This window comes from Lactuca serriola, chromosome 4 (assembly GCF_051521515.1).
Source record: "Lactuca serriola cultivar US96UC23 chromosome 4, Lser_US96UC23_V15, whole genome shotgun sequence".
Classification (NCBI taxonomy): Eukaryota; Viridiplantae; Streptophyta; class Magnoliopsida; order Asterales; family Asteraceae; genus Lactuca; species Lactuca serriola.
Genome location: NC_136411.1, coordinates 109404062 through 109418936, shown reverse-complemented (window position 1 = coordinate 109418936; position 14875 = coordinate 109404062). Strand labels below are relative to the sequence as shown.

The following is a 14875-nucleotide window of genomic DNA, read 5'->3' as shown; positions in this document are numbered from 1 at the left end:
TTGTTTTTTGAACCAGGAGGGTGACCCAGTGGTCGGCGACCTACTATATCCCCACTACCGCTGTTGGAGCCAGGAATGTGTTGCTTGTTGTCATCGTCGGAATCAGGATTGATTTCGAGGTGAAGGTCAGGGCGATGTTGCAGGTTTTGGAGGGAGAAAGGGGAATTAGAGCTCTAAGTCTAAATTGTTTGACATATTATAGATATAGATCAGAAGGAGGAAACAAAAAGGAGATAAAGAACAAGAAAGAGATGAAGAATAATAAAGTATGATGGTATTCGACGAAATTTATGTTTAAAAAACATAAAGATGGGGTATTTTGAGAGAGAGAGAGAGAGAGAGAGAGAGAGCCTTTGCATATTATTTTTTTTTTATAGAATAAGAGAAAACATCATACATGGTCCCTCTGATAGTGAAATTACGAAAATGTCTTGCTGTTAACGGACAAATTTAACGGAGTTAGCAATGAGGACCAATTGTTACAAGGTTTTGAAAGCACAGGGACCATCTATGATGTTTTTAAACCACAGGGATTAAACTTCAGATTTTGAAAAACCACAGGGACCATTTATAATGTTTTTTCTACTAATAGTTATAATTATAATTATAATTTATCCCAAAACTAACATACAAATATAAATAATAAATAAAAATAATCTTCATTTGTTACATAAAATTAAATTAAAATAAATTTTAGGAAAAAAAAAAGGCAGCGGAATTTAGCAAACACATGAAAACGCCAGGATGAGAAAACCTTTGCCTTGTAGCTGGTGAGGGTTGTTGGGGTCCCTTCGCCCAAACCCTTGAAGGCATAACTCCCCATCCCCTTCGATCCTCTGTTCCACCGCTTCCCTCTAGATGGCTCCGCCACCCGCACCTTCTCACGCCATCATCCTTCCCATGGAATCCCCGTTTCTTCTTCTTTAAGAGGTATTCGTATACCTGTATATGTTTTTATTCAATCAATCAATAATACATATCTATGTTTTCATTGATTCATATCTTATATGTGTATTGTTTCTATTTATGCCTCCTTAGTTTAATCTATTGTTGATATGGTTTTTGTTTGTTTTCTTGGATTACTATTTTGCATCTTCATGGACTGTATGGTTTATCATTTGGGTATTGTTTCATAATCTCATTATGTCTTTTCCCCTTTACTTCATCATTTCCTTTGTTCAAAAAAGGTCTAATTACCCTCTGATTGCTCTCTGGATCCCGCATTTGTAACTTTATTTCCTTTTTGATTAATATATTTGTTTCTAATTCCAAACCAGGTTGATGAAGATGACTACTATCATTGGAGACTCAAGAAAGGGAATATCTTGAAATTTTCGCATGATTCTATTGCCACAAAATCACAATTAGCTCAATGAATTAGTGAGTGAAAATTTTCTTATTGCTTTGTTGTAATTTAACGTTGAGTTAAATGCATATTTATGTAACAACATTAACCAAATGAGGACAAATTCCTGCATTAAGTGGAAACAAAAGTTTCCATCTTTTTAATATAACTGAGAGTCTGATACTAGATGATCAGACAAGGCGTAAAGGGTAATTTTGTCATATCAAAATTAAAGCTTTCTATTTTCTTTTCCATGTATTGAATTTAGCTGATGTCATGGTTGGATCACGAACTCTGATTGGAGGAATTTTTAGACGCTCAGGCCTCAAGCGCTTTGAAAGTAATAAATATTTGGATTACACTCTCACTCCTATACAGGTAATTCATAAAGTGTTGTTTGGATAAAATTATATTTGAGGACAAATTTGGAAAAAAGTTAGGAGATAACAAATTTTTATGCAACTTGTTTCAGAAGGAGCGTCTTCAAAAGCTTCAAGAAAGATTGAACATACCATTTGATGAAGAAAGCCTTGAACATCAAGTATATTTCAACACTGCTTTAGATTTTTGTTTATAATAATAAATAATCATTACTTTGGAAAATAGTTAACATAAATAATAATTTATGTTATCAACAGAAAGCTCTTATAGATTTGTGGTATTTAGCATATCCAGATGTTAAACTTCAAGGTTTGACCTCAGAGCAATGGAAGGATATGGGGTGGCAAGGAGTCAATCCTTCAACCGACTTTAGGTTCAATTGCACCTTTTTTTTTTTAATTATTTGAATTTCTTGATAAATACAAATATCAATTTTGTTCATGATAACATATTAGTTATGAATGTATAAAAAAGATTTCAAATTGTTTGTTGGTATGATTACAAATAGACGGGTAAAAAGGTCATTTACTCAAACATTACATTCGGTCCAAAAAAAAGAAACAGACTATTCTAATTTCCATCACATCTTCTGTTTTTATACAAAATGTTTTTCTGATGGACTTATTTATTTATTTATTTATTTGCATAGGGGTTGCGGTTTTATTTCACTAGAGAATTTACTGTTTTTAGCTAAAAAATTTCCGGTAAAGTTTTCTTAAATGCTGCAAATAATGATGTATCAGATTACTTTACTGTTTGTTGTATTTTTTAAGTTTTGTTTTATTTTCTATATATTGATCAATTACTAATTGATATACATATGTTCAAAATAAAGTCTGCTTTTCGTAGGTTATTATTTAAACAATCTGGTGAACGAGCAACATGGGAATACCCTTTTGCAGCTGCAGGCATCAATATATCGTATATGTTGATTCAAATGTTAGATTTATATTCAGGTTTTCAGTAATATTTATTTTATGAGATATTTATTATGTTATGTATTTAACATTAGCTAGGTTTACATCAGTAGTTTTTTTTTTTTTTTTTTGGCTTAATCACTACAGAAAATAGTTGAGTGATAAAGTAACTAATTAATTCATGGATAATAAATTTTGTTTGGCAGTTAAACCTAAATGCCTTCCTGGTGCTAATTTTCTAAGATTATTAGAAGGTAAAACTGCAACATATGAAGTTAAAAAGTAACCTACATTTTTACACATTATTTAACTTTTGATTGAAAATTAACAGATACTGAAGAAGCATTTGATATTTTATACTGTGTAACTTTTGCTTTGATGGATGCTCAATGGCTTGCAATGCGTGCATCATATATGGAATTCAAGGTAATCTCTTTCTTTATTATACAAATATGCACATTATGTATAGATTGAAAATGATTGATTTTTCTTATTTTTTATTTTGTACTAATGTAAATGGGTATCAGGAAATACTACAAATTACTCGAGCACAATTGGAGAGAGAACTATCATTGGAAGACATTTATCGAATACAAGATTTGCCAGCTTACAATATACTTGATAGTTAGGTCATCATCAGTTGCCTTTTCTAGAGATTGGGGAGTATAATACATGCTCTCTATTTTAGACCCTTTTCTCTTTTCTTTTTTTGTTGAGTTGTTTTTTTAGATAAATAAAAAATATATATATTCACAGCTTACAATATGAAGTCTATTAAGTAATTTTTTTTCGTTAAAAGACAATAACGAGCCTAGTCACCATAGTGGATGAATGTCTCATGGACAATGGACAATTTGACAAAACAACAAACAGTTGGTGTGCATTTTATCAACATCAAAAATTTTCACAAAATCATTCAAATTAAGCTCACACAAAACATCTTTTAACAAAAACTGGTATAAATTATCATAAACACCGGTTAAACATGGATAAAAGCACACGAAAAAAGACGATTAGGATGAAAAAAGAGAATCAACTATCTCACCTACTTTTATTTATCTTGGGATTCAGTATGCGATGATGTGGAAAATTACGTTCAGCATCATTACATTAGGGATGCGTGAGTGATTAGCTTTCTTCTTATTTCTTAATCTCATTGGCGTGCGTCAAATGGGAGTCGCAGTTTGGTCACCTGCTATTTCCATTTTTTTTCTCCTTGCGCATGATATTGGTGGCCTAAAACTAAAATTGTGACTTTCAATAACAAAGGAATTGATAAGAAAAAGTAGGTGTTTGTATGTGTGTCAGTGCGTGTGGTTTAAGGTTTGTGAAGCTTTTGTGTCGTCATTTTCAAGCACCAATAAGCACAAAGACACAATCATGCCTGAAAAGTATACGGGAAGTTATTTCAAGTCTTGTTTAGTATTTCAATATAAGTCAAGTTGTAATTTACGATTCATATTTGTTAAATTAATGTCTCCAAGTTGATTTTTTTTTTTGTTTATTATCTTTTGTCACATCACCCGTTAAATAATTAAAAGATATGAATCCTAAAATAAACTATAAAAATATAATTTATAAACAAAAAATTACCTCAAAATATGACCTACCCGTCTTATCTAATTTAATCAAAAATATGGATTGTCTTGTTAAAAAATCATTTTTTTTAAATTATTGTCATTTGTCAAACATGCGCTTAAGGCTTAAGATACAAAACATAATATCTTATTATATTAATAAATATTAAATTAGGCATTACACATTTTTTGGTTCTTATATTATAAAGGGTAAATATTATAAGATTCATAGCGGCTATTTGTTACAATTTATCATAATTAGAGTTATTCAAAATCATATATACAAAAAAAAAATGCAAAATGGATACCCAATATTTTGGCATAATATCATATACCAAAATTTATATATTATATTAACTTTTATATAATCCAAAATATTGGCAAGATATCATATTTAAATCAATTTTTCGCTTGTTTCCTAATCTCAATATAAATCAACTAATATTTAATTAAATCGGACATAAAATGGATTCGTGAAACATATTAACAAAAATAGATGGATATTTAATTTCTCAATGAAAAAAATATATATAATTCATTTAATACTATTGAGAAAATCTACTCATTAGTCAACAATATGTTTTTTTTATATAAATTGTAAACCACATAAACATCACAATTTAATGCACGCTTTATACCCAGCTCTTATTACATTCTGGAAACTGATTTAGACTCTAACCCCCCTCTCCCTCCTCATACGACGATTGAATTTACGATATTACCCTTCGAACACCCCATAGTCGGTTAATCCGAAGTCCGAACACCACAACCATTGACCTCAATGTACGTCGTGCCCTTAGTGGGGCAGTTCAAAACCGCAGTTGATGAACCTCTCTCTCTATCGCTCTCGTCTGTTCATTCTCTCTCACACACATACACACAGTATTCCTTTCTCTCTCTAGACTTACGAAAGCAAGAGATGACATGAGCATAGATATGTTTGAGTTCATATTTGGATGGAGAAAGGCTTCCAAGTGGTAAATGTCGATGGCAATTTTATCAAAAAGATTTTGGTTTTTTGGTGTTTTATTATATGTATAATAATCTCTTATCTCTGGTTTTGATGGGATTTATCATGCATGTAGCAAGAAGCTGATCAGGAAGGTTCATTGTCGTTTGAGTCTGCTAAAGAACAAGAGATGTTGTATAGTTAGACAAATCAGAAACGACGTCGCAGAGCTCATTAAACATGGTCACTACCAATCTGCCTTCAATCGGGTATTCTTAGTCTTTCGGTATAAAATAACGACGTAATGCAAAAATATATATTTCGTAATTGTGTTGATTTTCTGTATTTTAGTATTTTTTTTTCTTTTCATCCTATTACAATGTTTATATTTTATAAAATCTATCAACCAAGCAATGTAATCCAAGTACAAAGACATTGTTCTAATTAATATTGAGTGGCTTTTGGATTGGTGGAATTTCTAATAATTTGAAGGATTTCCTCATAATCCTTTGTTCTTGAAATTTGTATTTAATTTGTTTGAATACCAACTATCGTCTTTTGCTCTTTTTTACTTCATTTAAATTTTGGGTTTGAAGGTTCATATCTTAATATACCATTGATAAAACAAAAAAATATTCATAAAAACTGAAATATGGAGAATATTGTCACATAGACATAAATACATTCTAAAACGTGTACTAAGATTTTGAAAAGAATGAATTCGGATTGCATTCCAATTCCACAAACCAAAGCCATTACCAACTTAGATCTTTCTAAATCCAAATCCTATTTTATACAAATAAAGAAACTACATTGCCAATTCTTGTATTTAACCTAAAAATATAATCCACCACATGCGTGACATGCCCTCATGTACAAATAAATAAGTCGAAATTATCACATCTTTTTCTTCTATATAACCCATGTTCACCAACTTTTCAGGTGGATCAAATCTATAAAGACGAATGCATAGTCAATGTATACGACCTATTGACAAATTTTTGTGAATTTATTTCACTTCAACTTTCCTACATTCGTCGAAACAAGTACAATTTATACAATCTCACATATAATTATTACCCAAAATTTATATAATTCAAACATAATTTATGTTTTTTTTATTTTAGGGATTGCCCAAATGACATTAAAGAAGCAATATCAACCCTAATTTTTGCATCAGCAAGATGTGGGGACATCCCAGAGCTTCTACAGATACGAAAACTTTTCCGCAACCGTTATGGGGAGCGGTTCGAGGCAACCGCTCTTGAATTTGGTCCCGGAAATCTTGTCAATTCTGAGGTATTTATTTAAACTTTTTTTTTTTTTTTTTTATGATTATGTTGTTTTGAATTATATATAATAAATAAATATTTTATATAGATTAGAGAGAAGTTGTCTATCACTAAGGTACCAAATGAAGTGAAGTACAAATTGATGGAAGAGATCACTACAAGTGTTCTACAAACAGGACCTTTGGCATTTGAGTTTACTTCTGAGCTGCATCGACAGGTTGTACCTTTTGCATAATAATTTGTAAGCTAATTGTCTCAAGGGTAGTTGTGTAATTTTTCCAAGGACATGAAGGTTATAGGGATTGTAGCTCTATTATATGTTTCAAGATTTGTACTTTCTATTATTGGCAAGTATCACTCTTCACTGTTGAAAAACAAAAAACAACCCTTTTAAGCATATCACTCTTCCTTTTTGCAACTGCAGGCAAGTAAAGGCAATACTAATCGAGATCATCAGGGCATCGGAAACAATCAGATCGCACACGTTGACTTTGACCATCTCGCCGGAGACAATGATCGATCGATAACTGATCGTTTTGATGCCGAATCCGCATCGGAAAATTCAACTACTGATATGCCGGAAGAAATTGTTTATCTTGACGATATTGAGGAGTTCCAATCTCCGTTGAACAATGGTACAAATGGAAAGGACCAAAGAGTTTTCGTGTTCAGATCATCTGTCGTCGTTCCCGTGGTAGAAAGTCGTAAAAATCATCGATTTATTGAATTCGACTTCGAGAAATCTGAAGGTTTGAGAATCGAGACAAAAGGGTCAAGAAAATCGAGGAAAAGATCGGTCTCATCAGATATCGAGTGCTCCGGCTACTACGGCAAAACGTCCCAACGCCGGAGAGCCAACAACGAGAACAGAAAAAGATCAGCTATGCATTCCCCCCGTATATCTTCGCCATTGTCAGGCCATGAAAACATTTTTGTTAAACATATTGGGGAAGTGGGTAAGTGTTCTAGAGCAATAACTATGCCTTCTATGCGTTTGACAAAATGTCTAGAAGAAAATGTAGTGAGGTCGAATTCGTTTCCGGTTCAACCGTCTTCGCCTCATGTCCACCCGAAGCTTCCGGACTACGATGAGTTAGCGGCTAAGTTCATGGCTCTCAAGAAAGAGAACCTGCAAAAGCAGAAGTAGGATTGGAGGTGATGTTTAGACTTTAGACACCAGAACATGGGATAGAGTTGTTTACTTTAATTTTGTGTTCCAATTTAGTTTTATGTTAGGTTTGTTGCATTTGTTTATATTATGAGAAAGAATTGTCAAGAGTTATTGAAGCAAAATTTGGATATTGAGATAAAAAAACACAAATTAATCTATACAAGGACTAAACTATCATTTCCTCATCTCCCCCAACATCCACTCTTCTCCCCTCCTCTCTCATCATTGTGCAAATAATAAACATGAAAAATTATTTATTTATTACATCTCTTAATCTATCTCTTGTATGTCTACTTAGTTAGGCTACATATTTCTTTGATCTTATTTATGACTTTTCTTTCATCTCGACCTGCCTGTCTTAAAAAATGACGCAACAACTTATACTCATATAAGGAAATAATTATTACATCTTTTTGGTCGTGGTTCATGGGGCTTCTTCTTTTCAACTATACCCTCTCCACGAGTTCATTTGGAACGATATAACTACTAAGTGAATCAATTTCATTCCAAGAAACATCAAAGCATTTCATGCGCTTTATTATTCTAGATTGTAGACAGTTGTAAAGGAAGATGAACTGCTAAAAAATGAAACTAATTTATGGTTAAAAAGAAGGTGACCATGTGTTTACGAAGGAATCGATTTAGAAGAAAATGAAGGGCGGTTGTAGGTTCTGTGATTTGTTTTCGAAGTATAACATGCTTTGCAAACGTGTGACATTTTTGTTCAAGTTGGAAATTGTGTTTGAGATTTTAATGACAGATCACTGTTTGATTTTTTTTTGAACAGAGCATATTGTTGTATATTTTACTGGTCCGCTATTTGATATCTATTTTGTTCAAAAATTATTTTTTAAAATTCTATAATTTTGTCATTAAATGGAACAATCTATATTATACATTTCACTGTTTATTATATTATTTTTTTGTTGGAATAAATGTTTAATTTGATTGACAATATTATGATTTAATTAGAAAACAATAGACACATCGCAATCTAATTAATTGATGACAAATTTTATTAGTTTCATGGTAATGTTCATTATTTTATGTTATTGATATAAGGATAATATCGTAATTTTTATCGTTTTGTTCTGTTCCGTCCTATTTTTACCAAACGTTGTACATATAGTTTGTTATGTCCAGTCCAGTTCCATCCAGTCAAGTTCACTCTTATTCATCTACCAAACACTACCTAAAAGCATAATTATTTGAAATATGAAAGGGTTAATCAGTTCTCATCTCTTGGTTGGCATCTTGTCATCATAGTTGGTCCATGTGGGCTTGCGATGTCATCTATATAGATTTTTCTTTTAAAATTATAATTTCAAAAAAAATCAAAAATCAAAATTAAACCAATATATATCTTATAACATTCGTCATCTTCAAAGAACGGTAAATCGAATAACAATATCAAATTCAAAGATTTGCATGTAGAAGAAGAAAGAAGAAGAAATTCAATTAAACATGTGTAGTCTTATAAGATCTTTTCCATTTTTTTATATCAAACCCCCGAAGCTTCATGACTTGCATGTCACGTTCGAAATGCTATACTCTTTTGGAGTACTCAAGAAAGTGCTAGAATCTACAAGAATTAGCCAAAGTACCCTGGAACGTCCTAGAATTCTCTAGGACATCGAAGAATGATCTAGCACACTTCATGAAGTCTTGTAAATAAATGTAGCTTGGTAGAAAAATCTACAATACTCATTATTGTAAGATAAATGTAGTAATCTCTAGAAACTTCCCAAGAGGAAGTAAGAGCCTATAAATAGGGGAGGAGCTCATTTTCTCCGAACCAGCGAAAATTGCTTTGTATTCTCTTGAGTTCTTATAATACAAGTTCTTTTTCGTTTGAAGCAACTCTAAAGCCTTAGTATCTTGCTTTCTAAGTTGTTAGTACATCTCAAGGAAGTGTAGTAAGTCGAAGTAACACTAAGCGGCACACTTAAGTTGTTCTGTGACACGTGGTATTAAAGCCATGTTCGTGCAGCAAGAGATCGTAGCCATGGAAGGAGCAAGTGAAGTAGCCAACATGCCCCCTCTCATCGAGGAGAATGGGATGAAGTCCAAAAAGAGGGACCAGTCGGTAGATGCCTTGGCAAGCTTAAAAAACAAGCTTACAAGGGTGAAGATTAATGTCGGTGAGATCCTTGAGTGGAAGGATATCGTCGATCGGCTTGTGGGAGATATAAGTTACACGAGTGTTAGAATAAAGGATTCCATCAGTGTCCTCAAGGAAGAAGTCCTCGTATTGATCAACACCTTGTCAAACAAGTTCTATGAGAAAACAAGTGCATTTGAAGCTAAAGTAAATATGTGGAAGGCAGCGATAGCTAGGGGAGCTACTACGAAGATGACATCACACACGGAGGCACCTAAACCCTTGGAGTATGGAGGTAAGCGCGACCCTAAACTACTAGAAGATTTTTTTGGTCCCTATAATGTTATTTCAATTTTATCAGAGTAAAGGACGACAAATCTAAGATAGACACGGTTGTCGTATATTTGTGTGAGAATGTCGCTCTATGGTGGAGGCGGAAGCTTGGCGACATAGAAAAGGGCCTTTACACTATAGACACATGGGAAGAGTTCAAGAGGCATCTCTAGAAGCAATTATTCTCCCATAACGTCGAAGATGTATCCATGAAAAAACTTCGAGGATGGAAACACATTGGGTCGATTAAAGATTATGTAGTCGAATTTACTACTTTGATGCTTGAGTTGTCTGACTTATAGGAGAAGGACAAGCTATTTTACTTCCAATATGGACTACAATCTTGGGCTTACAATGAGCTCAAGAATCTCCAAGACGTTGATGAAGCTATTTCCGTAGCAGAAGACCTTATGGTATTCCGGAGAGATGCTCCAATTAGAAATCCTAGTAGGGTAGATAGACACACACCATGGCTGCCACAAAGGGAAGATAGGTCTGTTGCTAAACCCTCAACTTTTAAGGGAAATGTGATTGAAGGAGGATCTCGAAGGGAGGTGAAGTGTTATTTATGTGATGGCCCCCATCTGATCATAGATTGTCCCAAGAAGAAAAGTTTTAACGTCATGGGATTTGAAGATGAAAAGGAGAAAAGGTATAAAGTACGACTAGGATCCATGCGACTCCTCAACTCGGTGGAAAAAGAAGAAACCCAAATAAATAAAGGAGGAGGTTTCATGTTTATGAAAGTCAAAGCCAACAACTAAGTCACTAAAGCCTTAGTTGACACATGTGGATCCCATAAATTTCTTGCTGAAATGAAGCTAAACGGATGAATATCGACTACACAAAAGAGGTAGGTTAGCTAAAAACTATTATCTCTCCTTCCGAACCAATCCTTAGAGTTGCACATGAAGTAGTTATCGAGATAGGAGGGTGGAAAACCCCATCGATATGATAATTATGATGATGGATGATTATCCTATGATATTAAGAATTGAATTCCTAGACTAGGTACATCATTTTTCATTTGAAGAATAAACTTGGAATCACCAAAGGTTCCACAATACACATCATACCCTTGGAAAGAAGCAGAACAGAGTCTCGAACCCTATCAGTCATGCAACTAAGTAAGGGACTTAGGAAGGGTGAAATTATGTACTTGACAACATTGAAAAAAGAATTCATCCCTTCTAAGGTAGAAATACATTTAAAGATTAAGGAATTAATGGATGAATTTAAGGACGTGATGTTCAAAGTTGCTAAAGAAACTACTAGCAAGACATGAAGTTGATCATGAGATAAAACTAAAACCAAGAGGTAAACAACCAACAATGTGTCCTTATTAGATAGCTCCACCAAATTTGGAAGAACTAAGGAAAAAATTGAAGGAACAACTAGATGTTGGATTTATCCAACCCTTGAAGACCCTATTCGATTCCCCGGTGTTGTTCCAAAAAAGCATGATGGGAGCCTAAGAATGTGTGTAGACTAACGGGTGCTAAACCAGGCAATAATAATGTAACAACCAAAAATTTCAACAAATTTAAACTTTTCAAAACAACTTATTTACTAATAAAAGTGTTTACAAAACCATTGTTTCCAAAATATGATTTAAAATCAGAGTCTCCCAAGATCCATTCAGTTGTAAAACCAAGGATGTATACGGTCACGCCTTCGCCTTGCCATGGTCCACGGAAGAACCTGAAACCATGAACCAAAATTGTAAGCACGAAGCTTAGTGAGTTCCCCCAAAGTACTAGCACACAAGCAGATAACGTATACAAATAAAAGCATGTATTTGGTCCACAGCTAAAAGACTGGATTACCCCGAATCCCACAGTATGAGTCTGGCTTGCTTATCGAGCCCACAGGCCATATCTGGCTTGCACCTGAGCCCACAACATAAGTCTAGGTTGCCCTTGGGGCCCACATCTTATGTTTGGCTTGCTAGTCCAATCATTCCTTAGAAAGGAATACAAATGTTTAGCCCTCAGTACGAGTCTGGTATACCAACCGGTCTTCAGCTCGTACCTGGAATGCTACTGAGCCCTCAGTATGAGTTTGTCATGCCCTACCCGGTCCTCAGATCTTATATGGAATGCTTCAATATCCTCAAGCCCTCAGTATGAGTCTGGCATACCACCCGATCCTCGGCTCATATCTGGAATGCATCTGAGCCCTTAGTATGAGTCTGGCATACCACCCGGTCCTTAGCTCATATCTAGAATGCTCCAGGGTTTGTTGGCTACAACACGAAGCAGTACAACCTCAACCCAACACAATATGTCTATAAATAACAACATATATACAGATAATCATGCAAATAGAATCATAGGTAGTCCTACAGATCTACTAGACTAGCATATCAATAACTAGCATAATCATGCATATCTATTCCATACTTAGCATATTAGTGAATATCATGATATCAAACCAATGGACCGACCTTTGTGCCTTCAACCCATAAGTACAATGAGAAAAACTCACCTCACAAACTAAACAGAAGCTGATGAGGTCTCGACTCCGAATCTCAACTCCAACCGACACCTATTCCTCCAAGTGACAAATCTCAATCAAAATCCCAAAATACCCTCAAGGTCAAACTTGGTCAAAGTCAGTTGGTCAAACCAACTATGTCAACTGAGTCAACCCAGCCGAGTCAACTCAGGTACGTACGCAGGGCTTACTCCGAAGGTATGCGGGGCGTACACGCAATCTCGTAGTTGACCACCATCGCGGTGTTTGACCTTGTATGTAGGGTGTACTCCAAGTACGCGGGGCGTACCCTCGCAAGTCCCAAACTCCGTTAAGAGTTTATTCCATTAAGTTCTTACATCCAAAACTCATATTCAAGCCCAGAAAGATGTCCTAAGTCATAAAGTTTCCAACTTTATGACTTTGCATGGTTATAAAGTGCTTAATGTCCAAAACCCTAAGTTCTTAACCCAATAAGACATCACAACTCTTGCATAGAAGGGATAGAAGGGCCAAGATCACATTTTTATAGTTTATAATAGCTTTATAATGGATAAAGTTTCCAACTTTATCCATTTGAGTGGTCCTAATAAACAAGATATAGTCTTTAAGTCTCAAAGGGACCCAAAAGATCATCTTTTTCAACTTTATCCATTAACTACAAGTCTGCAACTTTCAGATCTGAATCAAAATGATGTTTAGATATATAAAGTTTCCAACATTATCCATAACAAGGTCACAAACTTCCATGATCTAAACTTTATGCACTAAAATGACCAAAAGCTCATAACATCCAAAACTAGTTAGATCTAACAAATGCATCATCAAGATTCAAACTTTATACCTCTAGAAGATAGATCAAGGTGAACAAAGTCCATATCTACAAGCTCCAATACAACAACCACTTCTCCAAGAAGTTCCTTCTTCTCAAAGGTGCACCATGCATACTCCAAAGCACTCAAAAACACCTTCTTTTATCACACAAGGATCAAATAGGGTTAGGGTATCATGGAAGGGGTGTTGGAGGGGTGGAGGCTGAGAATGGATTGGGTTTGGGGGAGTTAAGGAGCTTAAATAGGGCTCAAACCACGAAAATAAGGTTGGGCACTAATTGTGTATGCCTAACGTACTTCTGGTATGGCCAACGTACTCAAGGTGCCTCAGTATGCCCAACGTACGCCCTTCTGTACGCCCAACATACTAAGCATAACCCAAAACTGACCAAACTTCAAACGGGCATAACTTCTTCGTTCTAACTCTGATTTTTACGTTCTTTATATCCACATAAAGGTAATGAGAAGCTCTAAACTTCTATCAACTTATCCTTTTATTAAAACTTTCTAAACAAAAATCCTAAATTCATAAAAGCCCGAACTGACACTTTACAGAAATACCCCTTGCCGCTAAAACACAGACCGAACTCTCGGATCATCCAAATTACATTAACCACACCCAAATGGGTCTAAATATATATTCCTCAAAGGCCCTAATCCTAATGACACTTGGTCTTCGGGTCACCACCCCCACATAGGAAACAATTCAGAACTGGGCGTTACAACTCTCCCCTACTTAAATTAGATTTCATCCTCAAAATCACTCCTTACCATCTACTTTACCAAACTAAACGATCCTGGCTGAACTCCCTAAATCCCAAAAATGACTGGGGAAAGTAACCTTACTCTGATGACTGCCCACTCTTATTGTTTTCGAACCAAAAATATAAGATATCACAAGCCCTAACGAAGAATGAACCTCAACTTTTCCCTAAGCCAACGAGAATCCAGCCACTATACTTGAAATTGAAAACCCAAACAATTTCGGACTCCAAGACAGACAGAACCATTCAAAACTGCTCCCGTAAAGACTCAATTTCACAACCCGAACCGAACAAACCTATTCGGCCTGAACAAATTTACAGATACTCGAAAACATATACCCTCGACCATCTACCAGATCCTTAATAAAAGTCAACCCTAACATACAATGGCCTTCCAATAATCGAACCCATTCTAAGCAGAACTCACATACTGATAACGGACGAATACTTGCTCTTGCTGACGTTAATTGATAAAGGACAACCATCACCACTCATATCAAAACAAGGAATCCAATACCTTATCTGAAAAGAACCCAAACACATCAATCATGAATTTTCCACTAATCCCAAATCCATAAGATGCACCAAAATCCTTTAATTAACATGTGGCTCCCTGCACGCCATCCCAACCACTGCTCCTACGAGCAAAGATGAGAATTCCACATTTACCTCCAATCCTTAACAATTCAGGTGTACCCCCATCTAGCAAAACACATGATACACTAACGAAGAACTTT

At 34.8% G+C, this 14875-nt stretch overlaps 2 protein-coding genes and 1 long non-coding RNA gene across 4 annotated transcripts; 2 read left to right on the top strand and 1 right to left on the bottom strand.

Annotated features, from left to right (window-relative positions):
* Nucleotides 1-623: 623 nt before the first annotated feature.
* LOC145102299 (uncharacterized) lies at nucleotides 624-4044 on the bottom strand. Its single transcript, XR_013706107.1, has 2 exons — nucleotides 3689-4044; nucleotides 624-942 (listed from the first exon to the last, which is right to left on the bottom strand). It is a non-coding gene; the product is annotated as an uncharacterized LOC145102299 (long non-coding RNA).
* On the top strand, nucleotides 793-3406 carry LOC145102296 (uncharacterized). 2 transcript variants are annotated; one of them, XM_079039681.1, is made up of 10 exons: nucleotides 793-930; nucleotides 1278-1380; nucleotides 1614-1723; nucleotides 1818-1886; nucleotides 1984-2099; nucleotides 2376-2430; nucleotides 2562-2682; nucleotides 2850-2897; nucleotides 2975-3069; nucleotides 3171-3406. In XM_079039681.1, the coding sequence occupies exons 3-10, from the start codon at nucleotides 1622-1624 to the stop codon at nucleotides 3270-3272; spliced, it is 708 nt and encodes a 235-aa protein (XP_078895807.1). In that variant the 5' UTR covers nucleotides 793-930; nucleotides 1278-1380; nucleotides 1614-1621; the 3' UTR covers nucleotides 3273-3406. The 2 variants fall into 2 exon arrangements, with proteins under 2 accessions (XP_078895807.1, XP_078895808.1); XM_079039682.1 differs by lacking the exon at nucleotides 2376-2430 and having other exon boundaries at nucleotides 2576-2682.
* An 816-nt stretch (nucleotides 4045-4860) lies between the features above and the next one.
* Nucleotides 4861-7891, top strand: LOC145102295 (Ist1p). Its single transcript, XM_079039680.1, has 6 exons — nucleotides 4861-5197; nucleotides 5306-5438; nucleotides 6112-6215; nucleotides 6297-6468; nucleotides 6550-6678; nucleotides 6886-7891. The coding sequence occupies exons 1-6, from the start codon at nucleotides 5145-5147 to the stop codon at nucleotides 7606-7608; spliced, it is 1314 nt and encodes a 437-aa protein (XP_078895806.1). The 5' UTR covers nucleotides 4861-5144; the 3' UTR covers nucleotides 7609-7891.
* The last annotated feature ends 6984 nt before the right edge of the window (nucleotides 7892-14875 follow it).